General features: G+C 35.8%; 3 protein-coding genes across 4 annotated transcripts; 1 reads left to right on the top strand and 2 right to left on the bottom strand.

Moving 5' to 3' along the window:
* Positions 1 to 312: 312 nt before the first annotated feature.
* LOC110613851 (CSC1-like protein At3g54510) lies at positions 313 to 6,549 on the bottom strand. The gene is given in 10 exon segments (XM_021755209.2): positions 313 to 603; positions 778 to 1,011; positions 1,343 to 1,621; positions 1,764 to 2,043; positions 4,209 to 4,507; positions 4,878 to 5,072; positions 5,331 to 5,543; positions 5,730 to 5,793; positions 6,033 to 6,173; positions 6,251 to 6,549. Coding segments are annotated over 10 exon segments (2,145 nt in total). The 5' UTR covers positions 6,535 to 6,549; the 3' UTR covers positions 313 to 447.
* A 724-nt stretch (positions 6,550 to 7,273) lies between these two features.
* LOC110612781 (U-box domain-containing protein 44) lies at positions 7,274 to 10,853 on the top strand. Of its 2 annotated transcripts, XM_021753579.2 has the most exons (4): positions 7,274 to 7,419; positions 7,534 to 8,513; positions 8,614 to 8,914; positions 9,210 to 10,853. In XM_021753579.2, the coding sequence occupies exons 2-4, from the start codon at positions 7,785 to 7,787 to the stop codon at positions 10,661 to 10,663; spliced, it is 2,484 nt and encodes an 827-aa protein (XP_021609271.1). In that variant the 5' UTR covers positions 7,274 to 7,419; positions 7,534 to 7,784; the 3' UTR covers positions 10,664 to 10,853. The 2 variants fall into 2 exon arrangements, with proteins under 2 accessions (XP_021609271.1, XP_021609269.1); XM_021753577.2 differs by having other exon boundaries at positions 7,281 to 8,513.
* Positions 10,854 to 11,769: 916 nt separating this feature from the next.
* Positions 11,770 to 23,072, bottom strand: LOC110613691 (RNA helicase aquarius). Its single transcript, XM_021754932.2, has 14 exons — positions 22,445 to 23,072; positions 22,217 to 22,306; positions 21,447 to 21,509; positions 20,087 to 20,173; positions 19,840 to 19,992; positions 19,603 to 19,754; positions 19,067 to 19,301; positions 18,844 to 18,954; positions 16,625 to 17,683; positions 15,729 to 15,992; positions 14,942 to 15,127; positions 13,608 to 14,762; positions 12,876 to 13,226; positions 11,770 to 12,513 (listed from the first exon to the last, which is right to left on the bottom strand). Exons 1-14 carry the CDS (start codon positions 22,868 to 22,870, stop codon positions 12,259 to 12,261), a joined length of 4,587 nt encoding a protein of 1,528 aa, XP_021610624.1. The 5' UTR covers positions 22,871 to 23,072; the 3' UTR covers positions 11,770 to 12,258.

Below are 23,072 nucleotides of genomic sequence, written 5' to 3'. Positions count from 1 at the left end.
ATCTTTTAATTTGAGAAGTTGATTTTTTTTTTTTTTCAATTAGTTTGGATGCGTTTATTTGGTTAGAATAGAATATTTAAACAAACTAATGAAACTTGGGATTATTTTGTTTCATTGTTAGATCTAATTAGTAATTATAACTAATTAAAAATCATTTTATAATAATTTTATATTTATCTACTTTTATAATTATAAATAATTTATTAATAATATAAAATTAATTTGAAGGTAAAAATTTTTATGACCGGATAATATCATCTAAATAAAAACTAATTGTTTTTTTTTTTTTTATTACCATATTAATACAAAAAGTTCCACAAACTATAAGAAGCTTTAAAAATTAGAAAAATGAAAATGTACACAAGGAGGAGAACTGAAACCAAAAAATAGAAAAAAGAAATCGAGGGAAAAGAAGAGAATGGATAGCAGAGATACTCCAGATTAAAATTATAATGGAGAAACTAATGGCAGGGTGAAGCTGGAGTCAGATGCTGTCCAGTTTACCGGCTGTAAACTAGGCTGCCGGTACGCATTGCTGGCCTGCTCATAATTCACTTCCAGCTGACCATTCTTCTGATCTAGCTCATCATGTTTACCAGCATCCTGATCACTCACACCAGAAAGATAGAAAAAGAGAAATAAAGGTAAATGGCAGAAAACATTTTCTTCATCAGAGCAGTTGGTAACATACATCTGCAGAACACCTGAACAGCTTGATATAGGCATGAAGTTCAAAATTATTGCACAAAAATGAAGCACCGAAGCAGTCCAATTTACCTGAATAGTGAAACGGCAAAACGTTGGAAGAAAACGGATCTTGCAGTACTCATTGAATGCTATAGTCATCAATAAAAGAGGAATTGTTGCTATGGAAGCAGCTGGTTTTGACTTCAGTCCAAATAGGCCAATCATTGTAATTTGCATAAGGATGATCGCGATGAATATATAGTGATGAATGTATGGCCAGTACCGTCCACATGTCTCGTAAACACTTTCATATACATCTTCAATCTGAATAATACCATGTTCCATAAATCAAAACTTGGTAAGAAAGGTGAACGATTGCAGTTTAAGACGAAAAAGTAAAACCACAATTTGCAGCTCGAATGTAAGGAAAATTTTCATTATAGAAAATTAGAAATGCATGACAGATAGGCCACAAAGATTCTTAAACATTTATATAAAGGGGGAAGCACGAAGAGAAAAGAGAAAAACTACTACTTTCTTGCCACTTTTATTCTAATATCCTCAGTTCCAAGTAAATCAAGTCAACATGGTATCAGAAATAAATCAGAATGAGAAAGAGAAAAGCCTACAAGGAGAAATATCATATGAAACTAACCTGGTTGACATAAACTATGTAGCCTAGACAGAAGTAGCCAACAAGCAATGGTAGCAGCAATGGCGATACAACTGCATATACCATGCCTATCAGTATTGATAGGGAGACTGAAGGGATGATTCTAAAGTAGGGTAGTGAAAAAAGATAAGGATTTTCATCCTTCCCTCGGCCACATATATGTAAAAGTATAGAATCCAATAAGAACATGCCAGGCTGAAGGATCTCCAAAGAAAATCCTGATAGCCCACCTGTCAAGATGTATGTCATAAAGAAATCAGCCTGAAATGCCAATAAATAATTAAAGTTTCAGTTTATTTTAGTAGTGCTTGTATGTATACGTCAAAAATATCAAAGGAGAATCAGCTGAGAGATAAATCAAAGACAATCCAGATAAATAATGTGAAGTAATGCAGAACCTTACTTGGGCAGAGACGGCACTAGCAAGATGACTGGGATAGTTCTTAGGATGAGAGACAGATTCTCCAATTTCATCAAGTAAAGACCCTGATATCAGGCTCAAAAAGAACACATTTCCCACTAGAAAACAGAAAACCATATTGCAAGCTTTTATCTCTGCCTTGCTCTTCGAGATGGACCCACCTATTTGAGACATGCCAAGTATCGTAAAGGGAACGATATATAAGAATCCTCTCAGAAAAGCACTTGGAAGATAACCTGTCAGGATGGAGCTTACCCCTGGTCTATTGAAGAAACAGCATGTCAGAAACTCCTTAAAGGAAGTTCATGTGATCAAATTAAGTTTCTACTTGTAGAAATATAATATTTTGTTGTTGTGTTTCATAATAAAGATTATAACCTATTTATATATAAAAGACGGTATCTAAACAGGAAGAAAATCAAGTATATGATTATACAATATTTAAGATTAGGCAACTAACCCATCTATCAATATTTACTTTCTATAATCTATAACACTCCCTCTCAAGTTGGAGCATAAATGTTAATCATGCCCAACTTGTTACATATATAATCAACTCGTCCCATACAACTTAGTAGACACCGAATTTGTGAACCCAACTTCTTCCAATAATTGACGTACCCACAAAACTTTACAAACGGTTTTTGCCATGACTCGACATTCAAGTTCAGCACTAGAACGGGAGACCACATTTTCTCAGCTTGGTAAAACGCCTTACACACATCATAAATACGAGAAATATTCCCTTTGCCAGAATATAGAAATTCTAAATACTCCATTAATTCTTTAACAAATTTATAATGATTAATAAGACTAATCACCTTACTATGAATAGAATTTCGAATCCGTGAATAGTACTCGTGACTCGTGAACAGTACCCGATGAACAGTACTTGTGAACAGTAGCCGATGAACAATACTCGTGAACGATACCCGATAAATAATTCCTGTGAACAATATCTGAGAGCACTAAGTCTCTAAATGTAACCCTTTATGGATAACCCAAATGAACAGAACTCTAAGTCTCCAAATGTACCGTGAGCAGATTGTATCCATTGGGCGATTATGGGTTCGATTAAGATTTATTTCTCCGGAGTACCAAAAGCAAGCATGACATCATTATGAACATAAAGTCTCAAAGAATGGAATCCAAGAAAGAGACTGGCCCAACTTAAATGGGATATGATAGCTTCTTTATGGTCTTAACATTCTTGCCAATAAATTATTCTCCCTCATTCTGTTCCAGATTGTAACCTCTAATAAAAAATATAGCTCACTTTATGAGTAACCCAAATGAACAGAGCTCTAAGTCTCCAAATACTACCCTTTATGAGCAACCCAAATGAACAGAGCCCTAAGTCTCCAAATGCTACCCTTTATGAGTAAGCCAAATGAATAGAGCTCTAAGTCTCCAAATGTTAACCTTTATGAGTAATCCAAATGAACAGAGCCCTAGGTCTCCAAATGTTACCCTTTATGAGTAACCCAAATGAACAGAGCCCTGAGTCTCCAAATGTTACACTTTTATGGGTAATCCAAATGAACAGAACCTAAGTCTCCAAATGTTACCCTTTTATGGATAACCCAAATAAACAGAGTCTTAAGTCTCCAAAAGTTATTCTTTATGGGTAACCCAAATGAATAGTATCAAAAAAAGCCTCCACCCAACACCCAAACGAATCGCAAATCTGACAAGGGAGCTGCAAGGTGACTTTGACATCCTCTTTAGGTGAACGGTGAGAGACAAATATTATTCTAGATGGATAACACAAAAGAACAGGAGTCCTGAGTCTCTAAAAATTTAAGACTTAACGAGAGAGAAAAAAAAAAATCTCTACAAACCTGGCTCTGATACCATGTAAAAATATAATATTTTGTTGTTGTATTTTATAATAAAGATTATGACCTATTTATATATAAAAGATGGTAAGGAAAATCAAGTTTATAATTATACAATCTCTAAAATTAAGCAACTAACCCATTTATCAATATTTACTTCCTATATTAATATATTTACTTTCTATAATCTATAACACTACTAATTCTACTTTTGATATACATTATGAATTAAAAAGATGTATCAGGAAGTAGTAATTCCACTAACTGTACTGCTGATATATATTATCAAATAAGTTCCGCACTACATATAGATAGGAACTGGAAAAAGACTTTATGCTTTTTCTGAATGAGCAAAAAAATCTAGCAACACCCATGCTACATCAAAATCACGTGCATCAAACTTCAAATGATCACCAAAATTTTCATTTTCTAAATGAAAAAAAATTCTCATTTTCTGTTTCTGTAATAGGGCCTTCTTGTTAATTTTTGGTGTAATAGAAAGAACAATTGAATTCTCAAAACTAGTACATTAAGGTCCAGCAAATTTCAAGGCACCCAAAAGAAGCAGCATTAGAACAAAAGTCCTTACATTAGCTCTATGGCCATGGCTGGAGGGAACCATTTCTTCAACTTCTCAAATTTAGCTATTCCTTGAACAGCTGTGACTGGGACTGCGAAGAAAATTGTAAGGAGTGCAGCTAAAACAATGATTCCAATTTTGTAAAGCGGCAAAAATTTATGCATAATTGCCAGACTCCTCCACGAGACATCCCTTGGTTCTGGAGCCATTTCAGTGATCATTATAAGTGGATGCGGGTGCTGCTGAGATTGGGCAGCTAATGCAGCACCACATCGGGACTTGAAAGTGGCAAAGGCAACAGGCAACTCCTTCAAAACAGGAAAACTAAGATTTATAGGAATCAAGCTTTTTGTTAAATATGCAGAATGCAGCAGTAAAGCTTTCTAAAGTTGCATGCAATGCAATTACAGACACATAGATATGAATGGGTATTCCTCCCCCATGAACTTCAATAAAAGCAGTAGACAGAAAATAATTGGGGTATAATATCAATAGCATTACTGCTGCATGGTTAAATAATAAATGAACACCTTCAATGTCTAAGCCTACAACCTCATAGAATTGAGCTTCTAGAATTCCCAACAAGTTAATCTTAACTCATGCAACATAAATCTGGACAGTTTTCCAATATTAGATGCAACACCCTTAAAATCCACATCAATTCTCTCATTAAAATACCTTTTCTTTCAGCATATCTTCACCCTGTAGCCGGCGAATCTCATGAGAAGTTTCTTGAACCTTTTCCTCAAGCAGGGTAATTTTCAGAAAACCCTCTCCTGTTGAGTCATTGAGTAAGCATTCTTTCCCATGCTTCTTGACTGTGGACCTCCCTCGGAATTCCTCAATCTTCTTTGTAATATTTTTGCCCTGTTTCTACAAGTAACAAGTATCACAAAGTGGAACTCATTAAAACAAAAACAGAATGAAATGAAGAACATTATTTACGCTATGGTAATTAACTAACAATTTTCAGCATCTGACAGTTTATATATTCAGAGGAATAGATTCAATAATTAATTAATTCACAATAGAAAAGGGAGTTGATGGGAAAACAATAATTAAATTAGCATAAAGGGAAGGAAAGCAAAAATGACATAGCAATGCCAAATATCAAAATTATTCAAACCTTACCAGACGATTTTCAATCTCTCTTCCATCATATAACATTTGATGGGAATGATAACTTTCAGGGTAAAACTTAGAGAAGAAGTGATCAACAGAACAGTCATAATCCTTGTGCTAAACACATAATGGAATTTGCCGCACTAGAACAGTAAATTGATCAGGTCGATGTCTTAAGTCCTGAAGTCGTTGGATCCTTTGAATCAAAATTGCATCATATTCCTGCAATGAAATAACATGAAGCAGTAACCTCTTCTATTAACTGATGATAATAAATGCAATACCAAGAACCAATAATGCATCAATACAATTGAAGATCATATCTGAGTGGATAATAAATAACAAGATGCAGAAATAACATTTTTTTAAACTAAAAACCTAAATTTACTAACCAAACCAAAAACTCACCTTATACAAAAGGTAAAGTCCATAGAAAGATACAAAGCACAAGCATATAAAATGCACCCAAAGCCTATGGAAAGAAAGGAAAATCGGTGAGCTTATGTACTCAATCTAAGATAAGTACGTCTTTATATATGTAAGAACATATTGAAATTTCATTACATATTGTACTTGAACTATGCCTTAATGAATTATCTGTAAGAAAAATAAGATTCCTCAAGTTCTTAATCTCAAACAGTTCAAGTGCAGGATAAACAAGAAAATGAAACAATTAAGAGCCTCTTATCAGGAATATACAGAGAATTTAACCTGTTGGAACCTCTAATGACATTAGATATGGTAAAAGAATCCATGGAAAGGGAGACCCTTGATGGTTCATCTTGGCCACCATAATTAACAGGGAGAAGTATCACCAATCCAATAACCGAGCAAACCCCAAAGAAATTAATGCTGCAATGAGAATTAACCACAAATAAGCTTAAGTCTTAAAAAAGCCTTATTCCCGAGATGGGTTTTGCATATCTAACCCGAACTTAAAGAGTCTGATTATGATGAGAGCGTCAAGACCACCGATTTGGAGGATTTGATCTTCAGTAACACGAAAGGCGCGACGAATCCAAGAAACGGAAGGGATGAAGCGAGAGAAAGTGAAAGAGTGATAAAAAGGAATGTGGTGTCGTTTAGATAGACGACGGGCGTAGTATATGGGAGCATTTGAAGGCTGCTTCTTGAAGATGGAGAATAGTGAGAGAACTATGAAAGCTAGCCCAAAGTTGATGGCTGCCGATGCTATAAGGCTCTCGGGCTTCATAGTCACTGCGGTTCTTGTTCACATAGAGAGGCCAAATTTGCTCAACGTGGCATGCAAAGGAAAAGTGGTAAGCGTAACTGTTTTTAGGTCCGCGAAACTTGGGCTGGGCTGAAGAGTGGACTCAACCTCTAGTGTCTGGTCTGGGCTTAGTTGTTTTTATATTTTTAATTAAAAGACACAATTCATAATCCGAAATTAGTAATAATAATAAAAATCTATCCATTTAATGCTATATAATAACCAACTCCTCCAAAACCTTCTAAGATAACTATTTGATGTGCTGTCTATTTAAATTCTGTTTAATTTGGTTCTGATATGATTCATCTCATATTCATTAACAAACTATGATCAAGTCAAATTAATTTCATTGATTTGATGACTTTGTAGTAAAATTTCATTGATTTAAATTCATTTAATTTAAAAGCTATAGCAACTCTCATCTATATTACAAGTTTTAAAATCTTTTCATATACGTTTTTCTCCTATTATTTAGAAAGATTACATTGGTAGAGAAGATGAGAGTTGGCGTATGAATGGATTTTTTCAATTTTTTTTCTGTTTTTGGGTCAAAAGAGATTGCAGTAAATAATCAATAAATGCAGGACATGCTACAGTTTAAAGCATAAACTGGACAACCGTAGAACTGTATTCATTCATTTGACTGGGTCTTATGTTGTTCAACACACCTCATTAAATGCAAGAAAGCAAGAAAACTGATGTTATTATTTAACTGAACGAGTCATGGCCGACTAGTGACACTGACCTACAAGATACCCTTCTCCACAAAACTCCAAACACCAAACCTCCAATTTCACATCCTCCATAATAAAAATCTTATTTTGTTTCAGAATGCAAAGGAAGAGAACAATCCAACACTCGTCATAGGTTGTTTGTTTTGTGTGTCTTTCTCTATGCTTTACTTGCTTGTAATCCCCGTCCAACAACAATTTTTTGGATTAATCTAATGTTTTTCTTTTCTTTTTTGAGGTTCCTTTGCAGTCAATCTTTCCCACTTCTTCTTCAGGTTCATTTCCTCCTTATTTCTTTAACTTTTTCTCTTGTTGAATTCTTTGATTTTTCGTTGTACACAGACATACGCTTACTTTTATACAGTGAGTTTCTTTTTTATTGTATCTTCAATTTCATCTCTCTGCCCATTTGTTTCTTGTTAATCTTTAATTGCTTTCCTCTCTCAATTCACCAACTGTTATTCTTCATATCCAACCCTTAGCAAGAAAAAGAAACAAAAAATGCAAACATGTGAGAGCAGAAGCTTTTCAGAAGAAGAGGTTGCCTCACTAGCAAACAACTCTGAATCCGATAAAGAAGGTTTTACTGAATTTGCACTTCTGCTTGACAAGTTCACCCCAATTCTCATAGAATTAAAGGAAAATGGTAAGGTCATGGATAGACCACCAGTTAGAGCAGCAGTTGATTCACTTGAAAATGAGCTTAGGCGTGCTAAGGAGTTGATTAAAAGCACTGGCAATTCAAAATCACCCATAAAGCAAATGGAGTACATGACTCAAGATCTTGGGAGATCTTTAGGCCTTGTGCTCTTTGCAAGTATTGATGTATCTCGAGAAATCAAAGAAAAGGTTTCAGCACTGCATAAAGAATTGATGAGTGCCAAGTTTATTACCAGTTTAAGTACAAGTCCGTGTCCTAGTCCAAGACCAAGTCAAGAATATGGGTCTGTAAGTGAAATGGACTCTGAGAGAGAAATTGAGGAAGAAACTGTTACTCTTAGTACCGAAGATGTAGTACTGCAACTCAAGTATGGCAATGATGAAGAGTTTAAGCTTGCACTTTGGGGATTGCGTGATATTATTAATGATCAATCTATTGATAAAGAGTGGATTAATAATGAAGGAGTTATTCCAATTCTGTTTAATCGGTTAGGTTCGAGCAAGCCTCGCAGCCGGTTGACTATCATTCAAATGCTAAGAATCCTTGCTTCTGTCAATACTGAAAACAAGGTAACTCACATGAGAATTGATTGTTTTTATCTCTGAGATTTGGTTTCAAATATGCATATTTCATGTTGTTAGCTGTCTTACGTTGTATGATAGTCTGCAGGAAAAGATGGCAGATGTTGGATCCTTATCACTGTTGGTGAAGTCTTTGACGCGAGATGTGGATGAGCGGAGGGAAGCTGTAGGCCTTTTGTTGGAACTCACGGAGATCTCTGCAGTCCAGCGGCGTATTGGAAGAATTCAAGGGTGTATTGTTATGCTAGTCTCTATGCTTAATGGGGATGACCCAACTGCTTGTCATGATGCTGGAAAGTTGTTGGTTGCATTGTCAAACAATACTCAAAATGCACTTCATATGGCTGAGGCTGGTTACTTTAAGCCTTTAGTGCGTTATCTAAAGGAAGGTAATAATAGAGCTTCTTTTCACTTTTTAGCTGAGCTTCCAAGTTCATCACTGTACTGCTCATGAAATTGCATTGTTGCTTTATGTGCCTTTGAATTCCAATGCATGAGCAACTTTTAACTTCTCATGACTCTACATATGTTGGGTAAATAGAAAAGTAGCAACTTTTAACTTTTCTTTAACTTCTTACTAATCATATTTCATCTAATTAAATTGTGATCTAAAATTATTCATACAAAATGCTGAACTTGTCTTGTATGATCATCATGACAAAAGCAATCATCTTCTTTTTTCAGGCTCTGATATGGGTAAAATCCTCATGGCGACAGCAATTTCAAGAATTGAGCTCACAGATCAAAGTAGAGCTTCCCTTGGTGAAGAAGGGGCAATTGAACCCCTAGTCAAAATGTTTAAAACTGGAAAGCTTGAAGCCAAGTTATCTGCATTAAATGCATTGCAAAATTTATCAATGTTGACGGAAAATATACAGCGTCTAATCAGTTCAGGCATTGTAGTACCATTGCTTCAGCTGCTATTCTCTGTGACATCTGTGCTCATGACTCTTCGGGAGCCAGCATCAGCCATACTCGCAAGGATAGCTCAATCCGAATCTATTCTGGTTAACAAAGATGTTGCTCAGCAGATGCTCTCACTTTTGAATCTGTCTAGTCCAGTAATTCAGTTTCATCTCTTACAAGCACTCAATAGTATTGCTTCCCATTCTAGGGCATCCAAAGTAAGGAAAAAGATGGAGGAAAGTGGTGCAGTCCAGCTTCTGCTGCCCTTCCTGACAGAAAGTAATCTGAAAAACAGAACTGCTGCCTTGAATTTGCTTTACACTCTATCTAAAGATTCACCAGAAGAATTGATGGAACAACTCGGAGAATATCAACTTAATAACATTGTAAATATTATCTGTTCATCAACATCTGAGGGTGAAAAAGCTGCTGCAATTGGAATACTGAGCAATTTTCCCATTAGTAAAAAGAAAGCAACAGATGTACTTAAGAAATCTAACTTGCTGCCTATCCTGGTCTCAATAATGAGTTCAAGTGAATCAACTTCAATGCCCAGAACAAACTGGTTAATGGAGTGCATTGCAGGCTTATTTATTCGCTTTACAGTTGCTTCTGATAAGAAACTACAGCTTCTTTCTGCAGAATTAGGAGTGATTCCTTTGCTTGTGAAGTTGCTGTCAAGTGGGTCAGTGGTTGCCAAATGTAGAGCAGCAACCTCACTAGCTCAGCTGTCACAGAATTCTCTAGCTCTGCGAAAGTCCAGAAAATCAAGGTGGACATGTATCCCTCATTCTGCAGAGGCTTTTTGCGAAGTCCATGATGGCTATTGCATTGTTAAAAACACATTTTGTTTGGTCAAGGCTGGTGCTGTCTCTCCACTGATCAAAATATTGGAAAGAGAAGAAAGAGAAGCTGATGAAGCTGTTCTTGATGCACTTGCAACTCTCTTGCAAGATGAAATTTGGGAAAATGGAAGCAACTACATAGCCAGAATGTCAGTTTTCCAAGCAATAATAAAAGTCTTGGAATCAGGTAATGTAAAGGCTCAAGAAAAAGCACTATGGATATTAGAGAGGATATTTAGAATTGAGGAACACAGAACTCAATATGGAGAATCTGCACAGGTTGTGCTCATTGATCTTGCACAAAATGGGGATCCGAGATTAAAATCATTGGTTGCAAAAGTTTTGGCACAGTTAGAGCTCCTGCAACCTCAATCTAGTTACTTCTAAGAGAATTTGTGTCTGTAAGCAAAGTTGCATTGTGTCTTGTGTCTTTAAGTTCACATAATTTTTTCTTTCGTTTTTTGATCATATATATATATATATATATATATATTTTTTAGAAAAAAATTACTATTTAATTCCTATGGTATGAGAGAACTCACTAGTTACCTGCTACTGAATCTTTATAATTTTAAAAAATTTATTAGTCGATTCTTTAAGTGTTTTAAAAGTTTATTAATCAGTCTATTCGTATCAAAATTATTTTAGGTTTTTTTGCAATGTTAAAACTAACGGAAGGATCAACTAGTAGATTTTTTAAAATATCAAAAATGTTTTAATATATTTTTTAAAATCGAGCGATCAACTAATGAGTTTCTTTATATAATAAGAACTAAATAGTAATTTTTTTAAAATTTTTTTTAGATAAATAATAAAAATACATCAATCCTGGTGTAAGTAGAAATAGAATTGAGTTTGCAGTTGACGACAAGTCCTGGTATTGCAAGAATTAGTTACTGTCAAGATTATTATTTGGGTGTACTGGAACATAAATCTTGCAGAAAAGGAATTCCCTTAAAAAATATCAAACTTCTTGAAAAGGGATCCATCACATAATGTATTCTTTATACATATATCCAGTACATATACTCATATATAATTTCAAGAAATTATATTAAATCCTTAGACCTGTATTTTTATTTGTTAAAAAAAGAGGAAACTGTATTATAAATAAAAATGTCTGAGAGTTTCTTCCGTAAAAAAAAAAAAAAAAGCCAAAATACCTTTAATTTTCTTTGAGGGTGTTCATACATTTAGAGAATGATAATCTTGCAAGAGAAATTTTCTTTTTAATGTTAAAATAACAGAAATAGTACTCCAATCTGACGACAAAGACTTTTTAATATATTTTTAAAATCAAAAATTTCAAAATCATAAAATTTTAAAAATCCAAAGACTGACCAGTTAATTTTTCCAAAAATTTATTAATACAATATTCATTAAAACAATATTGTTTCAATATAATAATTCAATTTCAATTATGAAAATATAATTTTGTTACTTAAAAATTATTATTTTCATTTAAAAATAGTTGAAAGCAAACTCGCTGTTAAGAAGGAAAATAATGAAAAGTAAATTAAAATAGCTTTTCAGATCTTAATTCAATTCTTTAAAAAAAAATTAAAAGAAAAACCAGTTTTCCTACAAGGCACATATAAATGGGAATCTATTTTTCAGGACAACTATTCTACAAGTTTCCACTAACTTCTGCCAGCTCTCTTTCAAAGGTTTCCCTATTCTATTTAGTATTGGTGTAACATTACAGGTTTGGTGAATGGTAAGCCCATTGGCTTCCAGGTTTCCTGCTTAGATACAACGCCTTTTACTTCTCCAAGATTACCGCACTTCACAATTAGACTTGATGAAATCTGCATTTACCATGTGATGCTGCAGCAAAGCTAGTACCTCGCCTCAGTTCACCCCAAGTCGTGTAAAACGACTTGAGGAAGTCGAACAATGTTCACCAGCTGGGATAGATTGACCAACCAATATACCAACGGCTGCAACTGTGAGAATAGCAATTCATCTCAGGCCATAAGATACTAAACTTTGTCTGTTTCCTCATTTGTGCTTTCAGATGGTACACCATTTTCATCATTTCTACCCATTTCTGCATCCCTTTCCCCATCTGGTTTGCCCTGAAGAGGCAAATCCTCATTTTGACCACTTTCAATGCCTTCCATCTCTTCAACTTCCTCTGACTTGCTTTCATGCTGCGTATTATCCCAGGCACCATTTGCAGGTGCAGACGTATTAGATGAATAATACTGCTCAAACTGATAGTTCATCATCCTTGCCTGGCATCAAAAATAAGAAATTGCCACTTGAGAATTTAGGAATTCTTGGAATGACGGCCAATAGAAGATTTTGATAGATGAAGGGGTAGCAATACCACATTATAGAGACTTCCATCTTGCAATTAAATGGTGTACATTACTTGGCGTACAACTTTTCCTATGACCATTTCAATTATAGACAAACCGGTTCCATGACACAACTCACGAAGTACATGCCCTAAATAGAAAGTCGCACGCAATGTGTTCTAATACCAGCATAAATAATTCAAAGGAAACTCATACTTCAGTGAATTTTATTAACTTGAATATTCTATCTAGCTATAAGAATCAGCAATTTACTAGTATGAGATAAAGAATTATACCTGATACAATTGATTGATTTTATCAATTACGATGTGGCCCATTTCCTCAACGCCAGAGACAAGATAGGGTTGTCCAACATCTTCAACAGGACGTTCTGTGTGTGACAAATTCTCATTCAAATTCAGTGCAAGGTGGTCTGGTCTCTGAAGCAAAAGTTGAAATGTAGGTTGCAATTCGTAGCATTGTTCAAATAGAGAACGTCGGCAGAAAACATAAAGTCCAAGTCGAGCACGAGACATGGCAACAACCAATCTTCTAACATCACGAAGGTGACCCACAAAGCGAGTACGTACAAGAGAAAGCAAAATAAAATCATTCTGCTGCCCTTGAAACTTATCAACTGTTGTAACCTGCGCATAAACAGACAGGAAGAAACCAAATTACACAGCATGATCACAAAGCATGTATCCAGAAAGAATGCAACAATTAGATAGATAAACTGCATCTAGCTTGCTTGTGCTCACACATGCAAGGCAAACCAGATCACATAAAGAAACCATATTAAGGGTTATTGAAGATCCACTTCCTATAATTGCCATTTCCCATAGAAAAATCCGCCCTTGTGCACTATGGCGCATTTCATCAAATACCACGTGTACGAAGTAAACCTTAACAGATGGTTCTTTTACCGTGCCATTAAAACAACAAGACAGTCAAGATCTGACCCATGACTTCTATTACAGACAATCCTCTGATTATAATAACATGAAATGGATAATCAACCTCCTTACCTTACTAGGTGGTCCAATGAAGTCATATGGAACACATCGTCTATTAATAACATCACGAATAAGAAGCTTCTGGCCATTGTAAGTAGTCAATATTGAAATCTTGTTCGCAGGATATCCTAATAAACGCATGTAGACATAGACGCTGACAACATATTCAGCCTCTCCCTCGTTCTGGTAGAACCAAGGAGAAGGCGCAGTCTCACCTCTGCCATGGTAATCAGGCACATCCACCAACTGATATTCATAGGAGAATCCAGCATTAGCTTTATGGAAGATGGCCCCCTCTTTCACATAAGGAAGGTCCCCCAAATCCCGGTACCTCCAATTATAAAGTTTGGCTATGCTTGGCCTGGCTCTACCCTGGGCATTGAGTTCAATGTAAGGAATACCCAGACGTACAAACCTGGTAAATAAACTCTGGTCCATATGGCTATATTTTTGAAAAGCCATATTCTTTACAACTGGGGGTAACTGATGATGATCTCCAATCAGTATGCAGCGCTTTAGCCGTGCATAGCCATCCTCCTGCCTCTGCAGCAACATTGGGATAAAGGTTTCAATCTCCAAAATTTGAGCACTTTCTTCCATCAACAAGTTGTCATACTTGAAACCTAACTGAAGAAAGTCCTTCCTTTTCAGTGCTGCATGGGTGCACGTCATTGCCACTATCTTGGCTTGCTTGGTCATAAGATAATTTGCTCGATCAGCTGTTGATTTAAGCAGTTCAAAGGCCCTACATTCTTCTAGTTCTTGGAACATAGTCTTGAGATGTCGAAAGCACCCCATAGCTGCCCGCATGTCTTTCTCAAATGACTGACCTGTAAGAACTGGCTGAGGCATGTTGGAAAAGAATTCCTTAAAGGGAAAACGATCCTGAACAAATGTCGGTTTATCTTTGTTATCCTCACAAGCAGCAAGGAATTGTTCCCAACGGGAGTATACATGAAGCAACCAAAAGTACCCAGCAGTTTCACAAGTATAACCAACATCCTCAGGAAGTTGGAGTGATCTTGCAAGCCTCTCCACTTCATTTAGTAGTTCTAACCGTCGAACAAGCATTGCATTAACACGACCTTGCCTGCTGAAATCAAGATCAGTTGCTAGTTCTTGTTCACCCTGACCCAGTCGAAGAAGATAGCGTGCAGGTACATCTCTCTGAAACAGTCAACAGAAATATGCATCAGAATACATGGTTCCTAGACATTCCTCGAGGATCATTCAAAATGTCATACCACTTTCAGAAAATAAATGGGAGAACAATTCTCATAAGAACAAGGATAAACCTAAGTAATAATCATCGACTTTATCTCAAAATGAATATCCAAACCTCGCACCTGCATTATCTTCTCAAAAAGATCATTTAGAGCCTGATTTGAATGAGTGATTATTAATGTTCTTTGAGAAGGGCAATTGTGATAGAGAACATTCAAAATTTGCACAGCTGTATCAGTCTTTCCCGTACCAGGTGGTCCAACAACCATAGTTAGTCCCGGCTGGATACCAGATATGATCGCTCCAATCTGCACACCCACAAAGGTAAGAATGATCCATCAAAGGTGTTTCATTAGACCAACATTAGTTTTCAATTAAACACCATTCCACTTGAGACACCAAAGGACCTTGTAAGCAAAATAAATGCGGATAGCATATTTCATTGAAGTTGAACTAACATAGAGAAGAAGCCAGAAGTGCATAATAAGTTCAGAAGATCTCAAACATAAATACCATATTTACATTTCAATTTTAAGATTTCCACAGCAGAAGTATACTACTAATGCTATAAACCACCCTACCACAAAAATCTCTCTTCAGATCACATTATATTTCATGCATATTATTAATAATATTTGTTCTTTCTTATCTCTTTTATAAGATGGGACATCCCCCTCCAGTAGAAAATTGAAGACAAACCCCCAATAAATTTGTAAATCCTAGATAGCAGAGAAGCTCCAAGAATGAGTATAAAACTAAGATAATAAAGAATCAATAGAAATAAAACAAAAGACATGCAGACATCAAACATAGACATTTATTATGTAGTCACTTACAAATTATTTTCAGAAATAATAGAAAGACAGTATAATAAGATAATCTAGACAAGTTGAAGAAGTTTCAATGCACCTGTGTGGGTGTAAATCTGACTGAATTCTGTTTTGGCTGATCTTGGGGATATGGCCCTGGATCAGGAGGAATATATGCCTCAACAATAAGTTTTTCTTTCTCACTTCCGGCATCCTCCATGTTGGCATCATTCATTGAATCAATACTTAATTTCTTATTTCCTGGGACTGCATGAGTGTTGCCTTTCATTGTTCTAGGAAGCCTAATTCGAAAAGGAGGTTTTGGATTCAAGCTCTCTGTACTGTCTGGATTCACAAAACATACCTGACAAGAAAGAGAATAAAATTAAGTTTTGGTTCACATTATTATTCAGAATGAACATAATATAAGGTTAACAACCCCAAGATACCTCACCAACAACAAACCCTGGGCACATTTAGCCATCTTGTCACAGGTTACTCCATAATTTCCAACAATGATATCAATATAGCCTAAAACTTAAAGAATTGAATCATAGAACAGAGTGCCCAAATATCCACAACAATGGTCGTATCTAAAAAACACTATATTGTTATTAAATTAGAACTACCTCAATAGGATCACCATTCTAACTATTATCATGAAAAAATCCAAGAGTCAGCAGTCTAACAGATTTCATGTCTAGCTAACAGCCTCACATAGATATTATAAGCTTCAACAGTCAACTAAACATGATAAAATTGGAATACATCAATCAGAGAGAGGAGAGAGGACAAACAAAGCAGTTGGCATAAAAGTGAACACAATAATTACAGTAAATAGAAAGTTTAGAGATTTGAGACGTAGAAAATTACAAAATTTATTGAAGTTCTTTAGAACAGTTATGTTGGAAGGTATTCTTTAAAAGGAAAACAATTTCATCCTTTTTTTAAGTATGTCCACAGAAGCCAAGATTTGAAACTAAAAGTACTACCAACCTGGTAATCTGGAAAACTCTCCTTTAAATGGTCTGCATCAAGGAAAGTATCCTTGAAGTCTACTGTTTCAAGAAGATCAGGCATATTGGTCCACTGTGCTGCAGAAGGATTCCCATAGCCGAGAAATACATTGTGCAACCAGTCAGGAACAATGCAATATTCATTCATGAGATCTCTTATGGATTCTAAAATTGCTTTGAAGTTATTTTCCTTAGGTTTCCTCCTCATCAATACATTAAATGTCTTATAAACATCTTCTGCACCTTTCTCTGCTATATCAGTAACATCCATGTGGTATTGTGCTGTATCTAAAGCAAGAGTCACAGTTCTGAGTTCACCTTTTGGTGGCTTCCACTCATCCCTTTTAATTCTTCCAGTGAAATCATTCATGAGCGTTCCCTCCTCATCACGAATCTCAATAATTTCACATCCCCGTACATACTGGAGACCAAGCCGCTGTGGCACAGTAGCCTTCCCAGCTTCCTCAGCACTAAGAGGCTCAAATGAAGGACGAATTGAAAGCAAAAATAGAACATCATGCTCCTTCAGGGAATTCCACTCTGATCTTATTTGTGCTTTGTAACTAGAAATGCTAAAAGTAACTTCAGCTGTAACAGATGAGGGCTTGACTTCACCAATATTTGGCTGTTTGACCTCAGTAATCTTAAATTCTTTTATTGGCACAGCCATTCTTGACCAACCACGAAATGCAGTTTCTCCTTCATTATTGATGTACGCAAGGAGGTGTGGAACAGCTTCCTGAATGTCCTCACGGATCTCATATGTAGACTCGAGCCGGAAGAGATTGAAATTTCTTAGAAGGTAATCATGTAGAGTTAGGAATTGCAGATTAAGTTTTGGGAGTGCCAGGCAGCCTTCTCCAGAGTAATTAATGCTTGGTACGACACTTTCATCCCACATGATCTGCTCATTTGGGTAGAGCGGAAGAGCATTAATAGCTTCTTTCTGAGACTGCTGTTTCTCAAAGAAGGAGACCATGACTTCAATAAGAAAATCAACTCTTTTAGACCAAGGGTCTCTGTCAGAAACCAATTTGAGCTGAGTAGAAAAGGAAAAGAAAATCAAGTAATGCAAATGTTAGTTCTAGAACAGAAGAGCATTGACATGTTCATTTTATGTGCATGTGTCCAAACTGTACATGTGTGTAAAAATTTGTGTTTGCATACCTTGACTTGTGCCCTGAATAAAAATTTGAATGATGATATAACAGTTACATTTAAGTAACAAAAAAACACGAGGCAACGAGGAAAATGGTTTTGGTTTAGTTGATACTACAATCCCAATTACTTGGGCATCATCAAGAACTGTCACCAAGTATGGGGTGTTCTAAAGAGATCACTGAAAAAGGAGTTAGTTCACAATTTGACATGTCATGAGGATTAAAATTTAAAATATTATTGAATAAATGATGGCATGTGTCAAGCTTCTTTAGGAGAGCGCAAACATGGGAGAATAAGCTTGAATACAATGTTTTCTCTTTTCTGTCAATGATTGTTGTCTATCTTCTGGACTTCGGGCACCTTTTTTAAAATTCTTAATCAAATTCAAATTTCTTGCAAATTATTTCATTCTTTAACTAGCTATTAGGAAATTTATTGTCTAAAACTCTTTAGCAACTTTTATTTTCATTAGGAATTTTATCATTAAGAATGCCATTTGCTTCAATTAGTGATATTTAGGTAAATTGCTATTTAGTAGTGGTAATCCTTCTTAAACAAGCAGTAATATGTAAGCCACTATCCTAGGTTTCTAGTTATTCTGTTACCTCCATTAGTGCAATTTTGAATATTCTAATTTGGAAGGCCAATTTTCCTAGTCTTCCACTCCTCTCCTCTTTATGCTTCTCACTCCCTCTGCTGCTTCAGTATAGCAGCAATGTTCACAGCTTCAAAATAGATATCAATTCCCCCTCCCCCCTCCAAAAGACAAAAAAACACAAATACACACAAAAAGAAGCTCTAGTTCACTCTTCAACCACAAATTTCCACTTAAAATTTACCTATATCTCATCGATTGCTCAATTATCCTTCTGAAGTATGTCATACATCGAGGGGCTTTTGGTTGATGATAAACACCAAAAATTATTTTTTACTTCAATTTTAACTTGAAAACGTCAAACACCAGAAGTATAAAAAAAAAATTGATAGAACATTTTTAGCTCCATTCAGCACACTGAAAAGAGGTAAACCCTTCCATACCTTATAACAAACCAAGTCCTTTAACTCTTCTGGAGAGAGCACAGACAACTTCTTGGAGAGATCAGCTCGCTTGTGAATTGCACCAATATTAGACAATGCAAGTTCTCGCAACTAAAAGCAAAACGAGAGGGTGTAAGGGAGAGATTCAAACTTGCTATAAAAAAAACTGCTTAAATGCTGCAAAATGATGTATTCTTTTGCACAAGAAAGTAGTGAAACAGACCTTAGGAATCTTCTTAAAGGCAAGAAGCTGAAAAGCTTGGAATCGATCATAATGAGATTGGAGCACCTCATCATCAGTCAATTGTGTCCCAACATGATCGTTGATCTCAAACCGCTCATAGAATTGCAGTAAGTCAACTAGCTGTGCAAATAGCTTTCCCTTTTCATGTCTGTAAAGAGCACTTAAATGACATTTTGCAACAACAGCTACATCAGCAACAAGGGGCCTCAGGTACCTATACCATACAAACCAAAGATTAATAGTGAAAACACAGAATAGAATTTTCAGATGAGCAGCAAAAATAGCTTTAGCATAACAAGCATATAAGCTAGCCAGCAGCACTTTTAATGCTTCTATTTCCAAACAAAAATTATTCATATTCATAAACTTCACAAGACCTAGCCGGAGTTCAGTAAACAGGTGAAAGAAAAATTATTCATATTGCTGATGTTGACCAACTCGGGATTATGGCTTGACAAGTTAAAATCAAAACATTATATACTAAATTACAGGTAAGGGAAGTGAGTGGGCTTAACCTCCTTGTTGGCAGTTGGCTCAACAGATCAATAAGAAATTCCATGAACCTCTCACAATATAAAACTGCAGCATCATCAACTCCCTCAAAACCAATATCAAGTCCATCTTCACTAAGAGAGCTACTATGGGGAAAAACTTGGAAGTCAAGCACCTGAAAAAAAAAACATAATACATCAGCTACAACAGGGTATAGAATACAATTATTTTACCATTTACAGTTTAAGCTTAAACTTTACATCAAGAAACTCTTCAATAAGATTTCTCAAGAACTTCACTTCAAGAGAAGTTGAGGGGTCAAAAAGCTCTCCTTGCTTCATTGCCTCCTTAGCCTCCCTCTTAATCATCCTTTTCCATTTCTTGATCAAATCCGTATTAAGACAAAGCTCCATCTGGAAGTGAGAAAAGCACATCATAAGAGATAAAGAGCATACAGGCATAATACTTAAGATGACACAACTAACATAAAAAGAAACAAAACCTTACCTGAAATCGACCATATGACAAACTGTACCATGACTGTAAACTTCCTAATTTCAGGACTGTCTCGCTGACAATCTCATCTTCCAAACTCTGTGAGATTATAAAGAAAATAAAACAAAAGGCCAGATAGAAAAATGCAAGATGCAGCCAGCAATCATTTCCCAAGAACCAGCAGTATGAACATGAGCATTTAAATTTCCAGATTCAAATTATACTATTTATTAATTTGATAAAATTCTTAAAGAGAAATCATAGAAAATGATGATCAAAACATTCTAATTTGCACATGCTTGTAAAGGCAACTTGCTGTAATTTGATGAGCATAACATATGCAGTTTCTAATAATGCTGATAGGGATGAATGAAAAATGTAGTTCAGGGAAGTCATAGAAAATAATGATCAAAACATTCTAATTTGCACATGCTTGCAAAGAAAACTTTGCAGTAATTTGATGAGCATAACATATGCAGTTTCTAATAATGCTGCTAGGGATTAATAAACATGTAGTTCAAAAAAATGACCGTTATACACACATTAATACCAGTATGTGTTTAGACAACTACAAGCAGTGAATGAGAAAGAAATAGCATGAAGAAAGGGCACCAGCCACTAGCCTTAATCTCGATCTCGAGCCAATGAGAAAAAAAAAATAAAGAACTGAAAACACCAAGAAATAAGAGAGTATTGAACTATGTCTGATCAATTAATATTTTCCTCTCTGACACAGAAGGGAACATAATAGTTCAAAAAAAAAAAATAGAGGAGTCTGGGACTATTTTGGATCTATTAGAACTTTCCTCCCCCTCTCCCTTAGACATGGTATTATGGTTCAAAAAAAATGTCATCCAACAGGCATACACACAGATTTTGGCACATAGGCCTATTGGACACAATTTCTTAATACATTCCCCTCACACACACTCATCCCCAGAGTGACAATAAAGTTTCTTTTTTAAAAAAAAAGAAGATCTCGAACATAGATGGCAGGTACTTGGCGTTGTTGGATATGGATTGTCCATATTCCGAGAGAAGGTTTTTGGGTATAACACTTTGCCTTAAGGGCATTTTTTTAGTCAGCCACCCAAAAAAAAAAAAAAAAAAAGGAAAAACCACAACAGCAGTTCATCATATAAACATGCAGCTATATCTTGTAGAAAAGACAAACTTTTCCGCCACAGAAATTAAGGAAGTATCAGAAGGTTAAACCATCAATTGCCAATTCCATATTTCTTTGTGTTCTATATTATTACATTACTTTCAAGAAATTTTTTTAAAACACAAAAAAAGGGTATGAAGCAGTGGGTAGTGTATGATTTTAGCAGACATGCATCTAATAAAAGCAAATATTATGATGACAGCGTACCTGAAAAGCATTAATCATAAAAACTAGGTAATTTGTCTTCTCTGCTATACTCAACTCTCTCCCCTGCAGACAAATTAAGAATATGATCACTCAAACTATAAGGCTTTGCCAAAGTACATATGGTCATATAAATTACAACAGAAACATATGTCAAATGGGTTTGTAAAACATTTTTTGAGGGGAAAAAAAGAACATCTAGACTGTATTTTTTAATCAATAAAATTCAAAAACACTTTCTCAGATGGTTTTTGTGAGAAATCGAGAAGTAAGCACGCCATCAACAAACATTAACTAAAATTAAAATGGTTACCCCAAGGCAAGCAGAAAAATCAGCAGAACTTTAATCTTTCAGCACAAATAATCCATATGCACACCAATGCTTTTCAGTCAATCAGTTACAGTCCGATATATTTACACGTGATTTTAAATCTTACTGCAGGCTGAAACTGGCAGTTATAATATATTCCGTGTAGTTTAGACTTGAGGAACAAGCGTTACTTTGTTAGGCACATACATCCATATTAAATACAGTCCAGTTCAAATTTTCTTTTTCATACATCAAGGGACGATATTGTGAAGTTTAAAAATTTGAGATAACTACAACAAAGGTGTGACGAAGTAAAATGTGGTGGCAAGTGAAGAGAAAGAGGAGGTGGGGGTAAGAAGAGGACACGATGTAAAGTGTCAATTTTTCAAATCACATTTCTTAGAGAAGATTTAAGATTTTCAAACAGCGGCCACTACCAAAAAAAAAAAAAAAAAACTCAAACCTCCTTCAGTCGAATAACCCTCTCCAGAAATTCCTTGAAGACATCTTTCCGATCATAAAAACATAACCAAGCTGCCACATTCTCTCGAAACTGCAAATGACAAATATATAAGTCTAAGTAAAGTTATATTTCTCATTTTATTCTCCAAGAGCAAGCTTTCGTTCCCAGAAAAGCAATGAGTATGAGCCAGCCTACATACATTCATCAAAGATGCAAACTCTCGATTACCTTCTCATTTATCATAAGAATCATGGACATAACATGCTCAAATGTCGCGGTTTCTGGATCAAAATTCGGCCACAGATAATTCTCTAAATACTGGCTGACCTCCAAAATCATCACTCTCTGCAAAGGCACGGGCTTCCTTCCGTCCTTAACCTTCAACTCCGTTTCGTATATCTGCTTCACAAGCTCAGGATCGAAATCATTCTTCTTCTCCTCGGACCCCGTACCACCGGTCTGCAGCCAATTCGCAGCTGCAATCTTCGTCAACTGGTCGCGTTGAATCTCCGAGAGTGTTATCGAGTTCGGAAGGGTAGAACCGGGTTTGGACTCGACAGGTTTGTCGCCAAGGTGGGTTTGAACCTCGACCGGATACTCGGCCACATGGTGGCGCTTGAAATCGTACGCGCCGGTACCATACACCTTGGTCATTGTGATAGCTGTAATCGAAAATTATCGGGGTTCTCTCATGTGCAATTTCGGAGTGGCACAATAGACAGACTGCAGGTTATTGAGATTGAAATTAGGTTTAGGATTTTGAGATTTGGGGGTTTAGTGGATAAATGAGGGGCGTGGGACTGTTAGACCCAGGGGCTCACTGTAAACCCTATTTGCTTGAGGACCGCCCACGATA

Source organism: Manihot esculenta, chromosome 4 (assembly GCF_001659605.2).
Source record: "Manihot esculenta cultivar AM560-2 chromosome 4, M.esculenta_v8, whole genome shotgun sequence".
In the NCBI taxonomy this organism is placed as follows: Eukaryota; Viridiplantae; Streptophyta; class Magnoliopsida; order Malpighiales; family Euphorbiaceae; genus Manihot; species Manihot esculenta.
The sequence above is the reverse complement of the archived record's forward strand: the minus strand, read 5'-3'. Positions and strand labels throughout refer to the sequence as shown.